The 22,640-nt window shown below is 43.3% G+C and overlaps 1 protein-coding gene across 1 annotated transcript in view; it reads left to right on the top strand.

The window, feature by feature from the left end:
- TTC33 (tetratricopeptide repeat domain 33) overlaps positions 1 to 22,640 on the top strand; it is a 223,399-nt gene that overhangs the window by 116,708 nt on the left and 84,051 nt on the right. The window contains exon 3 of the mRNA XM_075847598.1: positions 18,431 to 18,512. Within this exon, the coding sequence (XP_075703713.1) occupies positions 18,431 to 18,512 (82 nt within the window). The remainder of the gene's footprint in view (positions 1 to 18,430; positions 18,513 to 22,640) is intronic.

Here is a 22,640-nt window from a genome sequence, read left to right as displayed (position 1 = left end):
CCCCGACCCAGAAGTTCACGCCCGCTACTTTCTCAGTAGTAATGTTTGCATCTTGAGCTTTTTGGAATCCCCATGGGTAGGCCGCCTTCTTCAGACTCTTTCTCCCAGGCGGCTAAATATCATATTTTAATGTTTCCTCAATTAAGTTTTACTGTTCTAGACTTTACATATTTTCATTAACCACAAATTTCTGTCTTTTACGGTCATATAATTCCTATAATTGGGAGGCACGTCCTTAATACAAATAATCATCTCATTTTTCTCCTAATTAAAGGGATTTTACCATCTCAGACTTTTTTGGCATATCCACAGAATGTGACATGAATGTCTGATAGGTGCAAGTTCCACCCATGTGTAGTATGGGGGTCCCATGTTACGACGCGTCCATGTGGAGAATGGATGGAGTGGCGGCGGCGCATGTTCTATGGGAGTTATGGAAACATTCGAGCAAGGATAGTCCAGTGTTTTTGCACTACAGCTGCTCTGATGGCCCAAGACATTGGAAAGTTTAGATGGGATAGAGTAGACCTGAAGATTTCTCTATACCATAAATTAATTGTCTCATGAAGGCAGTCTCTGTCGGATGTCATACAGAGGGGTCTCTCGCCCATAGGGAGAGCTCTGTAAGAACGGCTGCTGCTATAGTAAATTCGAGACGTCAATGTATTACGTGGCATCTGAATGGCCGCCAGGTAATACTACATATCCCGTGTAGTGGTCGCCACAGGTTAAATGGCTGTATCACGGCTAAGGGGTATGTGGACCCACTGGGCTGCTCCACCATAGCGGAGTAACAGCTGGTCAAACAAAATGTCTATAACAGTCACGAGCAAGAGTACCTGGATTGCTGGCTTATGCCGGATGATCGGCAGCTGGCTTATGCCGGATGATCGGCAGCTGGCTTATGCCGGATGATCGGCAGCTGGCTTATGCCGGATGATCGGCAGCTGGCTTATGCCGGATGATCGGCAGCTGGCTTATGCCGGATGATCGGCAGCTGGCTTATGCCGGATGATCGGCAGCTGGCTTATGCCGGATGATCGGAAGCTGGCTTATGCCGGATGATCGGAAGCTGGCTTATGCCGGATGATCGGAAGCTGGCTTGTGCCGGATGATCGGAAGCTGGCTTGTGCCGGATGATCGGAAGCTGGCTTGTGCCGGATGATCGGAAGCTGGCTTGTGCCGGATGATCGGAAGCTGGCTTGTGCCGGACTATCGGAAGCTGGCTTGTGCTGAACAACTGACTTGGCACAGACGCTGGACTTGAACACTGAAGTCGCCTTGGAAACTTGACTTGGCATGGGCATCGGATACAGGATACAGCTAAGGAACCATTTGCTTGACAAACACTGGGAAGACACAACTTAGCTCAGGCAAATTGGAAGTGGGCAGAGTTGTTCTTTAAGTCCCGAGTGTCCTGGGATTGGTCAGGGATGAAGTTGCTTGTGCGAGCGCTGGCACTTTAAGACCGGGGACGAGCGCGCGCACCCTACAGGCAACAGCAGCAGTGTGTGCCAGCGTCTCAGTGGGAGCAGATGCCGGCCAGGTACCAGAGGTCTGCGGTCGCGGCTGCTGGTAGGTGGAATATGCCGGCGGTCCGCGACCGTGGGCAGAACAGTCTGGCTGGCCATAAAATCTTCTGTTCTCCACGGCTGCATTCTAAAAGCAGTTACCTCTGGTGAGACAATCCCTTTAATTTACATGACTACTATCCATTCATCATACAGCCTTCCTTTAGGTCTACATAGTCCATCAATTCTAACAGTTTTTCTTATTCTTCGAGTTGTGAAGCATAGAAGTGGATTGTTGAGCAGATGGCAGTTCCTGTGACTACCTCGCTCTGCGCCTGTAGCTTCATGCGATAAGATAGTAGTCACCCAGGTGGTTGCTAGGCAATTGTATAAACTTCAGTCTACAAAATACACTCGAAAAATGAACATGGATTCTGCAAAGACGTGTATTACTAATGATATTATTTGTAGATCGCTTCGGCAGTGGAGTCATATAACATGTGTTTGTATTGCAGTATAGCCATAGCTAGGCTTTCCCTCACCCGGGGCTAGGGTTCAGTTTTCGGTCCTAACCCTGTATCCAAATACCCCTGCCAAGGCAAAGTAGCTTATTGACACCCCCCTGGCATCCAACACCTGGGGCACCTGCCCTTTCCTAGCTACACTCCTGATGTAATGTATTATTAGTATGTCTTTCCTCTCCTTATAATGCGTAAGCATATGTCTAATGAGTGACCGTATAGCTAAACGGACTTGTAGAACGGAAACAGGAATTTACTTTGATGAACACTATGTTCCCCATCATACTTTGAACTTTTATATTTAAACTTTCTCTGTTTTCTTTGGATCCTGTTATGAGTAAGTGGTCTGAGCGATGGATCCAACTAGACTAGACATTATAATCCATTAGTAAGACTTTTTTTTTGGAAGTACATCTCCTCTTCTATGACCCTTAAAGGGAAGGTGTCATGATTTTTTTTTTATTATTATTATTATATTGCTTTTAATATAATGTAAACAAAAATTTTATTTATTTGTGTTGTCACTCTCTACTTTTTAATGTATTCTTACTTTTACTTCTCTATGGGGGCTGCCATTTTTTTCATCTCTGTATGTGTCGATTAACGACACATACACAGATGGAATACGGCAGCTACAATGCATAGGACACAATTACCTCTGCTATCTGGCTCTGTACTGCGCAGTCACACAGCAGAAAAGCCGGTTTGTAGGGAGATAGCAGGCGTCATTATGAAGACCAGCTGCACTGCAGGTAAGGTGGGTGTCTGTCTCTCTCTCTCACTGACCCCCGCTCTCGTGAGCCCTGGCGGGCCCCCCACCCGACGGGCCGCCCCCCCCCCCTGTCGCTAGATATATCCTCAGTGTGGATGGTGTGCGGAGCTAAGCTTGTCAGATGTAGTAGAGCGGAGTGTGTGTGTCTGTGTAGTAGAGCTGAGTGTGTGTGTGTGTGTGTGTGTGTGTGTGTGTATGTATGTAACAGTATTAAGTGTATGTGTATGTAGCAGTGCTGACTGTGTATGTATGTAGTCGTGCTGACTGTGTGTGTCTGTGTAGTAGAGCTGAGTGTGTGTGTGTGTGTGTGTGTGTGTGTATGTATGTAGCAGTGCTGACTGTGTGTATGTATGTAGCAGTGCTGACTGTGTCTGTATGTATGTAGCAGTGCTGACTGTGTGTATGTATGTAGCAGTGCTGACTGTGTGTGTCTGTGTAGTAAAGCTGAGTGTGTGTGTGTCTGTGTAGCAGTGCTGAGTGTGTTTGTGTATATGTATGTAGGAGTGCTGAGTGTGTGTGTGTATGTATGTAGCAGTGCTGACTGTGTGTCTGTGTAGTAGAGCTGAGTGTGTGTGTGTCTGTGTAGCAGTGCTCAGTGTGTGTATGTATTTTCACGCACCCATTGACTTCAGTGGGTGCGTGATGCACGAAAAATGCCCTTGTATAGGACATATCGTGAGTTTTATGCAGCGGACACACGCTGCATGAAAACCACGGAATGTCTGAATGGCCCCATTGACTAACATAGGTCCGTGCGACGCGCGTGATTTTCATGCGCGTATCACGGACGTTAAACATGTTCGTGTGAATAAGGCCTAAGGGTATGTTCACACGCAGTGTTTTCAGCCATTTTTCATGCCGTAAATGTCCTGAAAAACGGCTGAAAAATCGGAAGCAGAACGCCTACAAACATCTGCCTATTGGTTTCAATAGGAAATACGGCGTTCTGTTCCGACGGGGCGTTTTTTACGCGGCCGTTTTAAAAAAACGGCACGTAAAAAGACGCCCGCCAAAAAGAAGTGCATATGACTCCTTGGGACGTTTTCCAAAAACGGGCCGTAAAAAACGCCGCCAAAAACACGAGTTTGATTAAAAAATGTCTGAAAATCAGGAGCTGTTTTCCCTTTATTTAGTAAGCGTGTGAACATACCCTAAGGCTGGGTTCACACGACCTATTTTCAGACGTAAACGAGGCGTATTATGCCTCGTTTTACGTCTGAAAATAGGGCTACAATACGTCGGCAAATATTTGCCCATTCATTTGAATGGGTTTGCCGACGTACTGTGCAGACGACCTGTCATTTACGCGTCGTCGTTTGACAGCTGTCAAACTACGACACGTAAATTGACTGCCTCGGCAAAGAAGTGCAGGACACTTCTTTGCAATGTAATTTGAGCCGTTCTTCATTGAAGTCAATCAAGAGCAGCTCAAGATTACAGGCGTCAAAGACGCCTCGCATAATACGAGGAGCAGCATTTACGTCTGAAACGACGCAGCTGTTTTCTCCTGAAAACAGTCTGTCTTTTCAGACGTAAAAGCCTCTCATCGTGTGCACATACCCTTAGCCTTTTGGTGTGTCCAATAGCTTCTGCCAGCTGCAGAATCACACCCAAAATGGCTGCCGGACACTGCTTAGCAATTTGAAGACACCTTTTCCTGGCTTGTAGGAGGGGGGGGGGGGTGAGATTCCCTCCCATATTTACGGCAGCTGTGAGTCAGGATGCTTTGCCTTATTCACCTTGCTGTAATTCTGGGAAGTTCTCTCTCTGGTGGCCAACATAGGAAAACATGTCAAATTATTATTTAATTTTTAATACTTTCCACCATGTGGAAGAAAGAAAAAATACAGCAAAAAACTTAAAAATATAATAGAAATAAGTAACTTAAAAAAAAAAAGGCTTACGTTTGCCGCCTCGTTTTAGCGATCGTTGGGGGACTCAGTATTTGGACCCAATCGATCGAAACATCTGACCTGTCACTATAACATGTCAAAAGTTTTTTAATATTCCATTTACACTTTAAAGGAAAACTCCACTTAATTCGAGAAAAATGGTTACGTTACCGTATGGTTTCCACAATGTAGCAGTTTGTGATATTTATAAGTTGAGATGATTTTTTTTTTTTTTACATTTTTACCCAATTGGCTGTCAAAACTTCATTTTAGCTTGATGTCGCTATTTGAGTTAACACTGCAATCCCTATTGATCGCAGTGTTTTTGAGGTTAAACGGTCACAAGTAATCCTGTGGGCGCAACTGCTGTGCCCAGTGTGATCACTAGGATGTAAATGGATGTCTAAATGCTGGACCTACCACCCAAATTACTGTACCATATTCGCCAACAATCCTGATTTTGACAGGACTGGCCCATAAACTGGACAACAAAAGGGCTGGGATTTATGCCACTTTGCTTTTAAAGGGAGGCATTTTTAGGCAGTTAAGGAGTGTTCCCGAGCAAAACAGGGCGAGTTTTAAATAATCCTGCATTTTTTTTTTTGAAAATGTTAGTTAGTATACCGTATCTTTCCAAACATTGGTGTACGCTGTATGCACTAAGCTCCTACCGGAGTAGAAAAGATTTATGCTGGGTTTCCACCTGAGGTCAGCTTTCTGTTGTTCTGCTCCATCAAAGGAGCATAACAATTGAAAAAAAACGGAAGCTACGGTTCCATTGCACGACTCACACCACCGGCGGCCGACAGAACCCGTTGACTTCAATGGGTAGTGTCGGGTTTTTATGTTCTTGTTGTACCGCGAACGATGCTGCGCTATAGTTTCTTGTATTTTCGTCATAATCTGTGTTGGAGGCCCCTAAAGGAGCCTCCAACGCATATGTGAACGAGGCCTTAGAAAGTGGCAGCTGGAAATCGATGCATCATGGAAAAAAAGGTAGACAAAAAATAAGGGTCCTAAATGATGTAGTGGCCGGGATATTTCCCACTACTTCCAGTATGTCTTTTCAATACTTTATACTTTGTGGTCTACCCTTTGTTAACCTTTATAATATAGTTAATGGAATCAATTTAAAATAATACGATTTCAGAAAAATCAATACAGTGTACGGCCGCCAATACCTTTATGTCAGACCTTGGCTACAGAATATAATTAGAAATATCATAATGACCAATGGTCATCCACCCTTCTCTCTTACCCTGAGACCTTTTCATGTTTAAAGGGAAGTCGTTTTTATCAAATGTAGGTCATCTATGTGGTTAGCTGTCCCCCTATGGACATCAAAGAATAGCAACCAGAGCAATTGTCACTTTTCATATTCCAGGGCTATTTCTTGGGTTTGGAGATTCTTGATCCCCACCTAATCGTTGTACCATTCATGTGGCTTTAAAGGAGATGTCCGCTTTGGACAGGGTGTCCTGCTGCTGGAACCCCAACAATCCGCTGTAATCTCTGGAGGGATCCACCAGCTAGTGCCACCACAGGAACATTGCATGATGTCCATCGAAATGTACTGGCTGTCTGACTCATGCACAGACATGATAGGTCTTCCAGAGAAAGCGACGTTCTTTGTAGCCACTCTACGCTCCAGCTAATAGATCAGGGTCCTCAATGGAGGACTCCCCTCTATTAAGTCAGAATTCACTAAGGGTCGTTTCACAAGGGACTAAGTACTCTGAATGTGTCCATAGACCCCTATAAACCCAACAAATGTCAGAAGAGTGCCCTTTTGGCATTTGTTTGGTCTGTGATACATCAGTATCCTTTTTATTTTATTTTAAATATACATTAGTGGTCTATGGTTGACGTATTCAGCACACCGGTTAGTCACACTTCAACTTGGAAGGAACACTGGATCGGTAATAGGAGAATAATCATATTCCTTATGGTGATTCAGCACAGCGCTCTGAGGGGAGAAGTCATTTATTCTCCGTATGACTGTAGTTTAATATCAGCGTTTCTTGGATACTTTGCCTGATATCCTCCGAGACTCCCGCATATGATAACTGCCTATGTGCTCTGTCTTCAGAATTACCTTATTGATGTCATCCCGATAATGAGTTTAGTTGACTGGTTCTCCAGACACCACTTCTCCCTTATTAGTAATGATCTGAAGTTGTGACGCCGCTCAACTGCAAGGTGTCGAATATTTATTCTCCCATTAGATACCATCATGTTTGATATTCTGTTCCCTAGCCCTTCGTAGAGTCTTTGCAAGATGAGAGCTAGAAAAGAAGAGGGGTACCCGAATCCCTGTCCTGCCTGGTGCGGTGGCCACTGGCTGCCACACCCAGGCGAAGAATACAAGGAAATATGGCCTCTTCATTCATTCTCCATCTGGACATGGTGGCTGCTTCCCCGGACAGGCCGGGGGTCGTTTAACCCCAGTTCTAAAGATAGGTGCAGGTTTTAGAGTTGGGACCTGGACCTGTACAGTTCTGGGATGGTAATACCTCTTAAAGGGCAAAATCTGACAATCTATCTTTCTTGTATGGTAAGTAAACCATTACATATACTCTAAAACACAGTAACAGCCTACTACTTCAGAGGTCATAATAACATAAAATATTTAATATCCGGAGCCGCTGGCTGACCAGATCCGTTGCCAAGGCGACGCCACTGTTCCTTACACTGCTTATCATGACTCCAGTCACAGGATCAAGACCCGGCCACTGCATGTGGTGTTATCCTCCTGAAATCTGTAAAGGGGAACTCCTGCCTGGTGTCATTTCTTGGTTATCAACCCTGGTGGTAAATTTCCTGACTTATTCCTGATTACTTGTGTATCATCCTTTTGGCCTGACCCCCTACTCTATCTCTTGCTACCGATTTCTGGTTTTTAAGTTGACTGCCTGTTATCGCCCCAAATCTGTTGGAGCACGACTCTGACCAAGCCCGCTACCTGCAGCTTTGTTTGTCTATTGGGTACTAACCCGAGGACCGTGACCTGAGACTCCTATCGACACACCTTCTTTCAGGGGGTTTAGGTTTTACGATTAAGAAACGGGAGTATTCCTTAGACTTAGCGCCTGAGGGTAGTCGACCCCTTAAAGGGTAACTAAACTTTAAAACTTCTGACCTGTCACTTTGACATGTCAGAAGTTTTTTGAATCGGTAGGGGTCCGAGCATTGAGACCCCCACGATCACTAAAACGAAGTGGCAGAAACGGCCGGGTGAGTGCTGGAGCCGCTTTGTTTCTGACCGGCTTTTCTCGGAACGCCGAGCAATTGATTTACCGTCTCAATAGAAAGTCTAAGAACAGCCGGTCAGAAACTAAGCGGCTCAGTGCTCATACGAGCGCTTCTGCCGCTTAGTTTCAGCAATCATTGGAGGTCTCCGTGCTCAGACCCCCACCGATCAAAACTTCTGACATGTCACTATGACATGTCAGAAGTTTTCTGAAAGTTTAGTTACCCTTTAACAATCTCTGGGAAAGTTTTCTCGTCTGATTTCAGACATTTCCTGTGCTCCAGCTCCAGCTCCGAAAAGTTTCCACAACTACTAGCAAGTCCAATTTAGCTACACTCCGTTGGGCAACTCTGCGTCACCGTTCTGAAGCTGTCATCTGAATACTGACTGTTGCTAGCCAGGGATTGGCATCCAGGTGCGCTCTTGGGCAAAGAATCAAATAGAAAGCGTTACATTCAAAGGGTTGTCCCATCAAGACAACCCTTTCTTTATGTTAAAGCCACCCCATCGGTCACACCCCTATGGCATAATCGCTCTCTCCCTGAACTCTTAGATTTGCCTTGTGTTGCCGGGTGGAGGTCCAAGGTGGTGTATTTCATGGGGGATGTTTGTGTATAGGGTATACTTCAATCTTTCCAAGACAAAATTTCTCTTCACCTCATCTTCAACTCTATTATTTACAACTCAGACATGCGATTCAAACCCAATTTGCTGGTGTGATTTTTGTAATAATTACTTTTCTTACCCCACAAACTTACTTGGTGTCGCCGATTTAAAAGAGCGGTTTCTATCCCCTACGGGGACTTGCTGACACTTCGCCACAAGAGTACTTCCCCTCCGACTAGATCTAGGTAAGAGGCAGATGTGGGGGGCCTCACAGATGAGGAATGGTCGATTGATCCTGGCTTACCCTAAGCAGGTACCTCCAAATCACCGTGAAAGAAGGTCCCAGTTATACATTATTCAAAGAGCATATATGACTACCAGCAGACTTGGCGAGTTTAAACCTAGTTTTCAGCAGACAAAAAATGGCGACAGCACCCTGCGACACTGATGCCACCTAAACCACTAAATATAAATAAATATGCACTAAAGCTAAATCTACTTACAAATAGGGAGGTTCTTAGTGCACATTTTGATCAAAAAGTGTTAGCCCACCTGCCACGACAAGGCGACCTCTGTAAGGTGGGAACCTACGCTGCACATACACCAAGAACTGGGACTAAGCCTACATATATACCTAGTTTTCCAGATATTTGTCCCAAGTGTGGAGAGTCTTCTGACTCTTTTTTTCCACCTGTTTTGGACATGCCCTACTCTAAGAGATTGCTGGGAACAAGTCTTTTAATTCTTGTGTGATGTCATGGAGTTGCTGTCCCTCATGACCCTATGATTATGTCTCCTATTTATTGATTCGGAGAGATTTTCTTCTCCCTCCGACCGAGGGAGAAGGAAATATGTAAATATTCAATGACATTCTATCTACTATGTACCCATATTGGTCAGAGCCCTTTGGCCTCATTTGTATATATGCACTAGTGACTTGGCACACGACACCAAGTTTAATTTTTTGTAGGCTCATTGTCCTTCAGTTCATCGAGCCAGGAGGCCGGCCTTTATTATATTTCGGCGTTCCGGATAACTATCCGTGTCTGACATAACGTGTTTATAGGTTGTTAAGCTTTTTGTTATATTTTCTTTTCTCCTTCATTGACTCCTATTCATACAACACAAATTACGTGCATACATTTTATATGCTGGGCTTATTTTACCTATGTACTTTTCCATTTTGCAAGTCCATGATTTCACAATGTGTTGTTTGTTCATTGTAAATCTTCAATAAACGTTATTGTTGATTTAAAAAATAAAATAAATCATCGATCAACTGATCACTGTGGGTCTGGCTTTTCTAACCCATGGCAATCCACTATTCGTCCCGGAGAAAGCTCAGTATGGCAGCTTATGTTACTTGGGGTTGCATTGAGTCCACCAGAGCGGGGAATCTTTACAACTACTGTCTGATCTGACCCGTAGAGAAGATCCTCCGCTCAGGGATATTCCCAGATGGGACAATCCCTTTAACTCTCTTTGTTGGCATGGAGTATTTTAAGCTTTTTATGAGACTTTTATAAGAGGCCTTTATGTTTAGTTTACTGGTCTTTTATCTGCCTTAGCGTTTGGTTAGAGCACTGACTTCCGGCAGTATAGAAGCCCAAGCATGTCCTAATTAGTTTTACAGTATAAGTAGAGTGTTATGAGCTTTTTCTTATCAGCCGCTTCCATCTAATGTACATCCCACACAGAGAAAACCAACACGTTAACCACTTGTATGATAAAATTCCATTAAGAACAGGAAGCACCCTCACTAATGTTTGGTTATGCTGAGTGGGCATTGTCTGGTGCTCGTCATAAAGAGATCCGAACCACTTAAAGCATATTGAGATTTTATATTTATCCTTCCATACAGAACGAGTCATCTGGACGTCTAATGTAGGAAAAATGACTCCTCTGCGCCCTGCAGTATAATTACGTCTGCTGATGTTTGCTCTTTGCTGTGGAAGCCGGTGACGGTTAGTCGTCTTATGGTAGCTCACGTCCATATGTTTCAATAAAACCTATTTTTCCTTCCTTCCACGTATGTTAAAATTGTTATTATAAGATCTTATTTAGAAAGTGCCAACATTTTCTTCAGTGCTGTACAATCTGATACAGGGCAGAGGGACATACAATTACCATCAGACACTATGTTACCATATAAACATACAGAGTGATGGCCCTGCTCACAAGCTGATGCTCTACCAGGAAAGGGGGTGATACATTAGGAACAAGGGGTTTTCTTGCAGTACTGAACCAGCCAATATCAGCAAACAAGATGACATTAAGGTATATACATGAGTGCAGACTCAGCTAAGTGGAGCAGCCCCCAGTGGGGTCCTCTGTGATCAGAAGTGCTATGGGTGGAGACATTGTAAGGCAAGGAGGAAGTGTAGGGTAGATGGCGGGGAACGAGTGATATAGTTTATTAGGTATTGTGGTAGGTTTACTTGAAGAGATGGGTTTTTAGAGCTCTCTTAAAGCTTTGTATGCTGGTGGATAGCCTTATGGAACGGGGGAGAGCATTCCAAAGGAGAGGAGCAGCACGGGAGAAGTCTTGGCTATGAGAGTAGAGATGTCTACCATGGATAACGACAGTAGTCGGTCCTTGACAAAGGTGTGCACTGCTTTGCACATAAGAAGAGAATGAATGACAATAGGTTGGGCTCTGTTCATATCTGTGTCGGAGAGTCAGTCATATTTTTCCTGTGAAAATTACAGATACCAGGCCGGAACCTAACTGACCCTATTGTTAGTCAATCCGTTGGGTCTATTGGGTGCCAGTGGTATTTGTCGCACTCGGCAGGGAGTTGTTACTTCCGTTATGAATGCAAGTGGGAACATAGCCTTAGCCTGTTACCCAATGCCACGTGTGCAAATGTTTTTAAAGCTGCAGATACATTTCTGGTAATATTGTGTTTTTTCAATTTAGACTTTAGGATCAATAATAAACTATAAACCAATATCTCTAGTTCAGAACCCAACAGTCCAGCAAAAAATAGTCCCTATTAAGATTTTAGTCTAGGATCATCCGAAAGACTGGAAAACAGGATGGTGCTAATGAAGACCATGTAGGAAAGTGACTCTGGAACAGGGGTGTCAAACTCATTTTCACTGCGGGCCACATCAGCTTTATGGTTGCTTTCAAAGGGCCGATTGTATTTGTAAGACTGTAACCGCTCGCTTAACTGTTAAGGACTAGTTACATTTATACAGTCGTACAATTACAATCAGCCCTTTGAAGACAACCATGAGGCCGAAACATGTTGTTAAATAACCTGAGACACCATATCACAAACAAAATAAATATATATACATACACATTCGCACACACTCTTTATTTAACACTTACCTTTCTCAGGTTTTCTTCTCTGCTGTGTCCAGTCTTGAAGCTGCAGTGATTTGTCTTGACCTTTGATCACGTGATCGTCACATGATGTTCTTTCCTAAAGGTCCTGAAATCACTGTAACAAGCAGACAGTGGACGGAGGCTCCTACATACATCTGTGTATGTGGAGTTTGCTTTATATCACGGTTCGGTGCCCACATACACAATGTATGCAGGACTGTACAGGGGAGCGGCCCCTAAGCAGTGGAGTGGCCGGCCCACTAGGAAAATTCCCGGTAAAGTACATGGCCAATCCACCCGTGGCTGCCGTGCGCAGGGACTAATGTCAAACTTAAGTCCTGCTGTTTTGGCGCTGCGTGTAAAAACCGGATTCCAGTTTTTACATGCAGCGGACCTCGCGGGCCAAATAATATGAGGTGGCGGGCCTTATGTTTGACATGTGCGCTCTAGAACACTGGTTTCTCCAGGTTTTTTCCTACTTTGAATGTTTAAAAGGAATTGAAGATACATATTTATTCCTTTTCCCCATGGCCCCCTATGGGATAAAATAAAAATAAGTATATATAAGATGGGGCTATTGCTGCATCATGGATACGTCATCAGCGTTTCAGCTGACTGGCAAGTAACTGCTGAATACAATCGGAAATAAGGCCCAGCCAATAAGACAGAAATGAGTGTCTATTCTGTGACCCCATGGAAAGGAGTTTAGTGTAGTCATCCTTTCTGTACAGTGCCCGTTGCTAAGCAACCACCCCTTTGAATTCTGAACCTTGCGTTGTGACGCACCTGCCACATCCGCGGGCCGGAGGAGCCTTCTTGTTGGAATCGTGTGTACCTCTTGTAGACATTGCCCCTAACCATCACGATACCCCACAGTCTACACTGTACTTTGTATACTATCTATTGCTGACTTGCTGAGCCTGTAGAGTTATATACACATTCATCTTTGGGCAGCGGCCCAGATAATTACATACATTACCCAGATCCGCAGTTTTAGGATTGATACTTGTATAACCCAAAAAGAAACATTGGTAACGGGATGATAAGGAGAATAAAATACATTTCTCCAGACTGCCGGGGTAGTCCCTTGTTTGATTAATGATGCAGACAGAGGGTCTATGAGCCCCCACACACTTGCGTCAAGCATGACCCTGAAATATAAGCCCCTATCCTTAAAAACATCAACTATATAACAACATGTATAATATATAAAGTACAGACATAATAAACCATAGCCAAGCACTGGTGATATATCATGTGATCTAGGTTTATGTGAGATGATCATATGTGCCTGCTAACCAACCAAGAAAAACTTCCAGTAAACTATGGATGATACTATTCTGCGCTATTATCTATACAAAGTCTGGCGCTCTCCGCTTATCCTAGAAACAGGACTGTCAAACAGCCAAAGCGAATGCTTGATGGAAGAATAAGGATTTATATTTTCTTGTAATATTCGGTATTGGGGGCACATGCTTTTTTATTAAAGGGGATGCACACTTTGAACAATCCCTTGGAATTAACCCCCCGCAGGAATAAACTGTGTCCTGCTATTGTGACCTCCTGCAATCTATCCGGGAATCTGGTAACAAGTGTTAAATTCTCCTGCAGCACCACCACAGGAGAAATGAAGTATTACACAGTTGCCATTGGAACCAATGGGCCGTCCGTGTAATGCATGAATGTGCTGGGTCCTCCAGAGGGAGAAACGCTCTTTTGTAGCCGCTCTTTGCTCCGGCTGATAGATGAGAGTTCTGAACTGGGGACACCCTATTTACCCTTTGAAAAGGCTTTTTCTAAACCAAACAACCCCTTTAAATTTTGTTTTATACTTTGTATAAATATTAATATTTTTCTGAATTATTGTAACATTTGGTTGAAAGGCCTGATGCCTAAAAATCATTTACCAGACAAAACAAAAATGAGGAAATGTTCCAAAACGAATACCGACAATTTTGGTTTTTGTTTCATTTCTCTGTAAACAGAGGGCTGGTGATTGCATGTTGACTTTGGCAGCAAAGGGTAGGGGCGCTGCCAATCATGGTGGGTTTACATGTTGGTCTTGTCAGTTTTTCAGAATCGGGAACATGGGAAGGATTTAAGAAAATCTTTGTTTGACGACCTGACACTTCTCGTTTCTCAGAGAGAGAATGATGAGGCCCCCTATGTGCCACCTTTGTATAAGAGCAGGGCCAACCTTAGGGTTGTGCGATGTCTGCGGTCACATAGGTGGCGTATCGGCTATCCCAGCTGAAGGGTGGCGCCACCAGGAATCTTCGAATGAATTGTATGTCACTGTTGTTAGATTACTTTAGAGAGGGAGCTGCTATTTCCGCATTGTATGGTAGTATTATTTGAGCACTGTATGGCGTATTTACTTTGGCACTGTACAGTATATTATTTTGCAGTGTATGGTGGTGGCACTGTATAGCATTGTTATATAGACAACTGTATGGTGATTTGGCCAATAAATGGCACTGGCTTTTTTTGAGGCATCATCCTGCATGATGCTCTGTATGGTAAAGGTAGTTGCACACCGTATGACAAGGTGGGGGGCACCAACATAAAGTACCGCAAAGGGCATTATCCAATTTAAGGCTGACCCTGTATAGGAGTCCCAAGAGCAGAAATTTGTCTCACCGATTGGAGCTGACCATAGACACGAGATACCATCTGTTGAATGACAATCCAGCCGACCCCAGTCTACCAGACCCCTCCATTAACATGTAGATTAGGATAAGCTGTGCATATTTTAATGGGGGATGGGAGAGGGGGTTTATGGAGTAATCAAAGAATCACAAAGGTAAAATTCCAACCTATCAGATCCTTGCTTTCCCGACGGCAGACGTCGGGGGATTTTTTGATGGTCCCATAGACGTAGATTGCCGGCGGAGTCCTAAAATAATAACTATGACCAGTATTATACTGCTGCCTAAATAAATCAGCGACTCTCCTAGGATGGTGTCCTATGCAAGATATTACGAGTAAGAAGATGATGTACATGTCTACAAAGCTGGGACGAGGGATAAGTGGCCATGTAGGGCCGGGGGGTGAGTGGAGGACACAATATATGCATTTAATAAACCCCAAAGCTCTGCTTTCAAATGTCTTTGGACAACCATTGTGTCGTAGCGGCTGATAATGTTGTAGGTTCCTGGGTCCGATGAGCGCTTTCCTTTAGTTCAATTTAACGTATGATTTTTCATCTGACAGCTTTCGTGCTGAACTTTACGGGGCCAAGTTGGGCAGGGGCACACATGCTGCTGAAATATCTGCCATGAGCACCAAGAGAGCTTCTCCTGCCCCTGCATGACCTGCTCTAAACCTTATGTTCTAAGGGCCATGGGAAAGTTACTCACTGTTGCAGTCAGCATTGAGCTGCCAGAGCATGTGACAGAAGGTGTTGTCATAGGGACCCAGGCAGAGAAGAACTTTTTACAGTAGTCCTGTAACTTCAATGGAATATATATATATAATATATATATGTATGTGTGTGTGTATTTATATTTGGGTGTGTGTGTGTATATGTGTATATATATATATATATATGTGTGTGTGTGTGTGTGTGTGTGTGTGTGTGTGTGTGTGTGTGTGTGTGTATATATATATATATATATATATATATATATATATATATATTTTTTTTTTTGTTGATATAGATTTTCCACAGCTCTCTCTTAAAAGAAGCAGGACGCACTGTACATACAGATATACTCCACATGACACATGGTTATAAACTCAGCGCTGCTACATCTGACAAACTCAACACTGCTATCTTTGCACCTGTCTGGATATGGTGGCAAGCTTTTATTTGTGATTGAGGGGTGCTTTTAGCTAGTTGTGTATCTTCATTAACTTGCTGTGTATGAGCCTGTGTAAGATCTGATAATAACGAACTTGGAAAAAGATTATAGCATTGAATCGGAATGTGAAGTCTTCTCACCAGGGAATACACTGAGGATGATGAGTCCGTCTCCAGAAATATTATACGCTTGTAAAATTGAGGGGAGCAGGATAGAGACTGTTGCATCCGGCATTATAACCTTGAAAACATTTCCAGGCCAGGGCCTCAGTACAAATCTGTATATGTGTAGGTTCGACCATCTTGCGCTCTGCGATTGAGGTACGGTATATTTACCAAAGGCTGTGAGCGAGGTCGTGGCACAGCGACGTCTATTCCCGGAACGAGTTACAGTAAGGTTTTTTTAATATGTCATGCAGATTATGAATGATTCTCAACATTGACAAATACCAATGCAGCAGAGCGAAGTAGATCCTCTTCACAACGCACCAATGATGCTGCCATAAGTTCTCTCACCACTTCGGTTACGATTTTTTCAGCTTGAAAATGCAGGGTTTTGCTTTCTTGGTCTCCACTACAAGCAGAGCATTAGGGGAAGGTTTCTGCAGCAGCAAGCTCCCTCCATGCCTATGCGCTAAACAACCCAACCTAGAGTAAACCCCGGAATAAGTGCAGGGCTTTCTGGCTTTGTCCCAGTTTCAAAGTAGGAAATGTTCACCTAATACTCTTCCCTCTAGTTCTGGGGTCCAGTGACCCCTTCCCCTAAGAATTGCGTTCCCTTAATATTAAGCAGCACCAGTCCTTCTGCAGTATGGTGAGTGAATATGTTGGTCTATTGCAGTGGTACCGTAAGTAAACCGGGCATGGTGGACATATGATAGTAACTGGACAGTATGCCAGATATTGGGGATTAAGTGGAGAATGGATTCTGACAATTGGTAACTCCCATTATTTTTCTGTGTAAAGCTGCCCATACCTATTCGATTAATGATGGCCTCCCAACTGTTCCCTTATGGCAGATGTTGGGGAAAACGGTGAACGGTTATGTTGGATTACAACATATCTGATCCTTTGTTCTGTCGATAGACAAATCGCTACTGGAAGGGTCTGGAGGGGTCAGAAGAACGACAGAGGGGTCAGGAGGAGTTTAGAGGGGTGTGGATAGGATAGATATGTCTTGAATGGACAGAGGGGTCTGGAGAGGACAGGAGTCTAGATGGACTTAGGGTCTTTAGAGAACCGAGGGGACAGAATGTGTTTGGAGCAGGGTTTGGAGGGGGACACATGTCTGGATGGGGCAGAGGGTTAAGGAGGAGGGCAGAGGTGTCCGAACAAGACAAATATGTCTGGAAGGGACAGAGGGGTCTGGAGGGGATAGGAGTCTAGATGAACTTAGTTGGGGTGTGGAGGGGGACAGAAGGGCTGGAGGGAGAAAGAGGGGTCTGGAGTGGGACAGAAGTGTATTGAGAGAACAGAGGGGCCCGGAGGCGACATAGGAGTCTCGGCCGAGCATGCATGTTTATGGTAAGGTCGGGGGAGATAGTTTGGCCAGTAGCTATATTTTATGAATGGCTTTCTATAGTAGATCATATAAATAAATAATGGTGTAAACCATCTTGCAATTCAAGTCTTGCTACATTGTAAGTTGGGGAATCTGGATGGTCTTGCAGAGCGTGAGATTTGCACATAAAAAGAAGGTTTTTGAAGGTGTCAGCCATATATATATAGTCATTATGAATGTAACACTCTTATATCCATCATGTTCAGAGCTGCAGGTTTTCGTGAATTTGTTGGTTTCCTCCGGTTTTCTCTTACACTTCAAAAACATTATTTTTCTTCCTATGTAATTGGCACCAGTGTGTTATAGGGAAATTAGTTTCTGAGTGCCACTGGGCACAGGGACTGATGTAAATGGCGATCTGTGTATGAATATAGTTGGATATAAATAATAGTAATGTGTCTGGTGTCTGCCATATATATTGTCATTTTTTGCTTATGGCTTTCTTTTCTTTAATCTTTATTTTCTTTCTAATATTTTTGGGTAACATTTTTGGGACTTTGTGTTACGGTTCTCACCAGAAAAGTGGATCCTTGAGCTGCAGTCAGTTTGGCACTGGTTTAGTTGAGTTGTGGAGTCCAAGGGAACTCCCCGTTCTTCACCCTAAACCCCTGCTAGGAGGTCTCAGGTCACAGTCCCCAAAATAGTCAGTGATTGGCAGCGGGTATGCTGTTAGAAACGCCTGGAACAAGACAGAGGCAAAGTCAGGAATGTTACCAGAGGTTGTCACCGGAAGAGCGGTCAAGATGCGACAAACCTGTGTATTAGACGAAGATGTGATCACAAGAAGGGCCTGGAGGTCGAACTACCAGTACGAAGTGACAAATTCAACGGAGCAGGACGAAGGCGAAATCCAGAGGCAAGACCATAAACTACTTCAACAGAAAGTACCTTAATTCATAGGCAAGCCTTTACGCCAAAAGAAGGCAACGGTTGCTTTGTCAACTTGACCCGGCTGGTGGCTGGAAGATCATCGCTGGATCTTGGATGGGTAACCCTTTAGAATAAAGTTTAGTTCTCCATGGGGATCTGATCTAATTTTAAAATATTTTCATCCTGTCTACTTTTGGTTAAATGAATACGGTGCATTCTCCTTCTTATGATCATGATTAGTTTATCTGTTTTTTTTATGTCTATAGAGTTTTATGTCGTTATTTGAATTGCTGTTTTTGTGTTTTTAGGCACTCGGAGGCTATAAAGAAATGGGATGAGGGGATCCACTTAACACCAGAAGATGCTCCTCTGTATGAGATGAAGGCTCAGGTACAATAGATCTCATTGGACTAATGTCATATATTGAGTATGTTGCTGCCTTCACATGATCAGATGATGTGACCTGTAGGTTTAGTTGACAGTTCTTCATCTTGGACTGGATATTACCAGAGGCGCTTCAACTTGCAAAACATGAGTGTAGGAATTAACCAAGACCGTGCAATATGTCTGCAGCTCAGCTCTATGTAGTCTAGATACTTTTTTTTATTAGGGCACATGGACTTCATAGATAGGGTTTCTCTGCTTGGGACCCCACTCTTTGAGCCAGATCGTAGAGCCGCCCTGGCGGACTCAAGCCGTCCATGTATTATGTGGATGGCATTTACCTGAATGGCCACTGCAGGGGAAATTCCTAGCTGGCCGCAGTTTCAACTGGCAAAGTAAGCGATATGTTCAGGGGACGGGAGCTGAACCCGCGCCAATCGGCTGATCAGCTGACTCCACAGAAAAAGGGGTTGTCTCTGATGAGACAACCCCTTAAAGTTTGAAAATCAAAGAATCCAGAATATTGTCTCATACTCTGTGCAACCTTGGTGTATGGCACCTATAAAAGTGTATGTGGCCCTATTGTACCTCTCAGAATCCTCAGAATTCTTACGGAAATGCAAAATTTGTGGCATGATGTTATGGAGGTATAAGGAAGCATTTCTTCAAGGGCATAATATCTCTGTAATATGACCCTGTACAGAGCACCATACGGCGGCACCCCGTGTGCCTATGGCACCATAGTACGGAACGTGTGCCTCTGTGCACATGGCTCTGCTGTGGGCATGAGGCCTTAAAGGGGTTGTCTCATAAAGACAGCCCCTGTCCATATGCCCTATTAGGGCATATGGATGTCATAGAAGGGGGTCCCCCGCTCGCAATCCCCCTTTAATGAGCCAGAGCGGAGAGCCCCTCTGCAAGATGAGACAAACGGGTTGTCCAAGATTAGAAAAACATGGCTGCTTTCTTCCAAAAACAGTGCCACACCTATCCATGGGTAGTGTGTGGTATTACCGCTAAGCCTTATTTTCTTCAATAGAGCTGCAATACCAGACACAACCCACAGACGTGTGTGGTGCTGTTCTGGTAGAAAGCCATGTTTTTCTAATCTTGGACCTCCCCTATAAAGACAGTCTGATGATGATTTCTTGCACCACTAAATCGCCTCTGTGCACCCATGAATAATGACCATTCCTTTTATGTTCCATGAACTGGGTGCTTGAGATAAAACAGAAAAATTATGTGATTTTAATGTAGGAACTTGTGAGCTAAGAACTATACTGTAACGAGCCATACACCTGTGTGTCCATCACATGACCAGGACAGATTTTCATCCACGGTGAGTAATCAATGAAGGTTCCTATTGAGTGACCGCAAGCAGATATCTTGAAAACCATGAGGAATTGATACAGAAAGGAAATTACAAAATTTTATAACTTTTCGTTATAAAAGGAATAACATTTATTTACTGAAACGGGAATATCCCTTTAAACCTATAGTCCTATAGGGGGTCATTTTACAGTTTTCTACATGGATCAACCCTAAGCCTGTAAATTAGTATTCTCTATGCAGGGTTGCTGCATCTATATTACATCTTTGCCCATGTCTGCAAGCAGATCCAGTAACACGAGTCAGAGGAACCTATTGATTGTGGGATTCTCGGATCATCCTATATCCATGGATCACACCAGGCATATGCGCTTACCTATAGTAGTGGGGTCATTTTCTGTAATATTATAGCTGGCTGCAAGGACAAATCCCTGATTCATTTCAGGCCTTGAAGACAAATTATTTTATTTCTGTAAGTCCAGAGTCTTCCTGGAAGGAGGGCGCAGCTGCCAGCACTGGAATATGCTCAAGACAACATTTACATGAAATGTTTTACCCATAATTGCCTCTCATTGTGAGGGCAAAAATTATTGTACGATTCACACATCTAAAAAATACAGGTCAAGGTAAAAGAATTGACCTCCGTCTTGGACCTCCATGGTCATTTCATACCTGCCAACTCCCCTGGAGAGTCTCGTAAAAAGAGGAGATCTCCCATACTTCTGGAAGAGCTGGGAAATCTCCCGGGTGCCCCGCATTTTCTAAAATATATTGGCATCTCCTCATTCCTGTAGACCTCTATATGCCAGGGGCTGCTGGCAGACAACAAACCGACACCAGCGCCAGCGTTCCGGACATTGTCTGCAATGGCGTCCGGACATTTAAAGGTCTGTTCAGAGGTTTGTATTTAGGAGTTCTGGGGTTCTGTCTTAGGGTCTGTATGTATTCAGGATGCTAGTTTGGGATCTTTAATTATTTAGGGGGTCTGGGTTCTGTATTTATGGGGTCTAAGGTCTGTATTCTGGGGGTCTGTATTAGGTTCTGGTCTTGGGTCTGTATTTATTCAGGAATCTAATCTGGGATCTATATTTATTTAGGGGGTCTAGGGTCTGTATTTTGTTTAGGAGATCTGGTCTAGGGGTCATTATTCATTTTGGTGGTGATAAATGGGGGGTCATAAGCACTATCTTTGAATCAAATGCTGTCGTTTGGAACGTGTTCTATATAAAACAGCGGGGCATAAGGGAAACATTTTTCCATGTTACACTTTTCGAAATCTCCTCGATGTCCCGTCTTAAAATTTGTCAACTATGGGTAATTTGGAAGTGTTAGCCATGTGCCCACGTAATCGTGTCAGACACGGTTCCCTTATATTACATCACAGTTACCATAAAAAAGCATTAGCCACTGTTCTCCATAATAGTGTCACAAAACGAATGCTCTAATACTGAGCGTTGTAATGCTTAAGTTCGAATACAATGTTATAATATATTTCGTTTTCCTTTCGAAAATACCACCATGTATTGTTTCATCATTTACAGTCAAAAACACAGATCAAATTTTTAAAATTTTTTTTTTTTTACACAGTTTTTGAAAGATAAATTAAAAAAATATAGTAATTACGTTTCTCTTAGCAACCTTTGTACCCATGGTAACAAGTGGCAGTCGTATCCCGATTTTATTAGGGCACCGATATAAATTATTATTATTTTTTGTACATTTTGTCTAATAAGGTTTCTCCACATATTGATAACTTCTCATCAGGATTAATTGGCTTGAAGAAAAAGAAATTTTTGGCATTCTATCGGTGATGCCATTTGTTCTCTACTAATGTAAACACCATCAGCGGTTGCCCTGATTACCTATGAGGCTGTTATACCTCATTGTCTAGAATGATATACGGCAGCCTGTTCATTTACACGTCAAGCGTGGTCAGCACCGGGCTTTGTATACAGAGAGAAGAGCTGCTGTACATCACCGGAGGTGCAAGTTAAAAGCATTCCTTTGATAACATTTTAGGAACAATTATCCACCACAGAAAGAGAGACGTCCAGTCCTGAAATTGGAGATGTTAAATGCTATTATTTTTTAAAGCAAATATTAGGTTGTCTGCCCGGTACGGTAAATGACAAATATGAGTCAAAAGTTTCCGGTAACTCATTTCTCGTGCCGGAAAGTCAGGAAACGGTACAACTACTATTGTGTTCTATTCGAGGCTTGATGATGAGTCCAGGGGAGAAGAAAAGATGTGTAGTGCTTAAGATATTAAAGCCTGAAACTCTTGGGATCTTTTGTAAACCTCACAGTAAGAATTTGTGGTCATGACTGGTTGGGGAGAGTGTCATAAAATCATAATTTTTTTTGGCTTCCGTCCACCGAGGCCCGAAGACGTTGTAGGCTAAGAGTTTTGGAAGGAACACACGGCTGGTATGACTAAGCCACATTGGCAGGAGTTTATTTTAATGACCTCCAGAGTAAGAGACGTGGAGATATGAGGAACATTGATCCTAATTCGAGATTTTGATCTAATCTTCTAGGACACAAGTCTAGAATTTCAATAAGAGTGAAATATAGTTATGGAGTAAATTGTATTTAAGCTGTAGTCTAATTTCTCCTCTTTGGTGTGAGGAAAAGATTGATGTTCGTTATCTTGTGGACAGCACGACAGGGTCACACAGAGTTGACCGTCTTCTTAAAGACACTCAAAAGACCTTATATCGGCTTGCTAATACATGTGGATGTTTTTAAAATCTACTGTTTCTATGAATTTGTTGATTCCGGACTTCTCTAGCCACAGTTTTACTT

Source organism: Rhinoderma darwinii, chromosome 1, assembly GCF_050947455.1.
Source record: "Rhinoderma darwinii isolate aRhiDar2 chromosome 1, aRhiDar2.hap1, whole genome shotgun sequence".
Taxonomy (NCBI): domain Eukaryota; kingdom Metazoa; phylum Chordata; class Amphibia; order Anura; family Rhinodermatidae; genus Rhinoderma; species Rhinoderma darwinii.
This window is presented reverse-complemented; position numbering and strand designations above follow the sequence as displayed.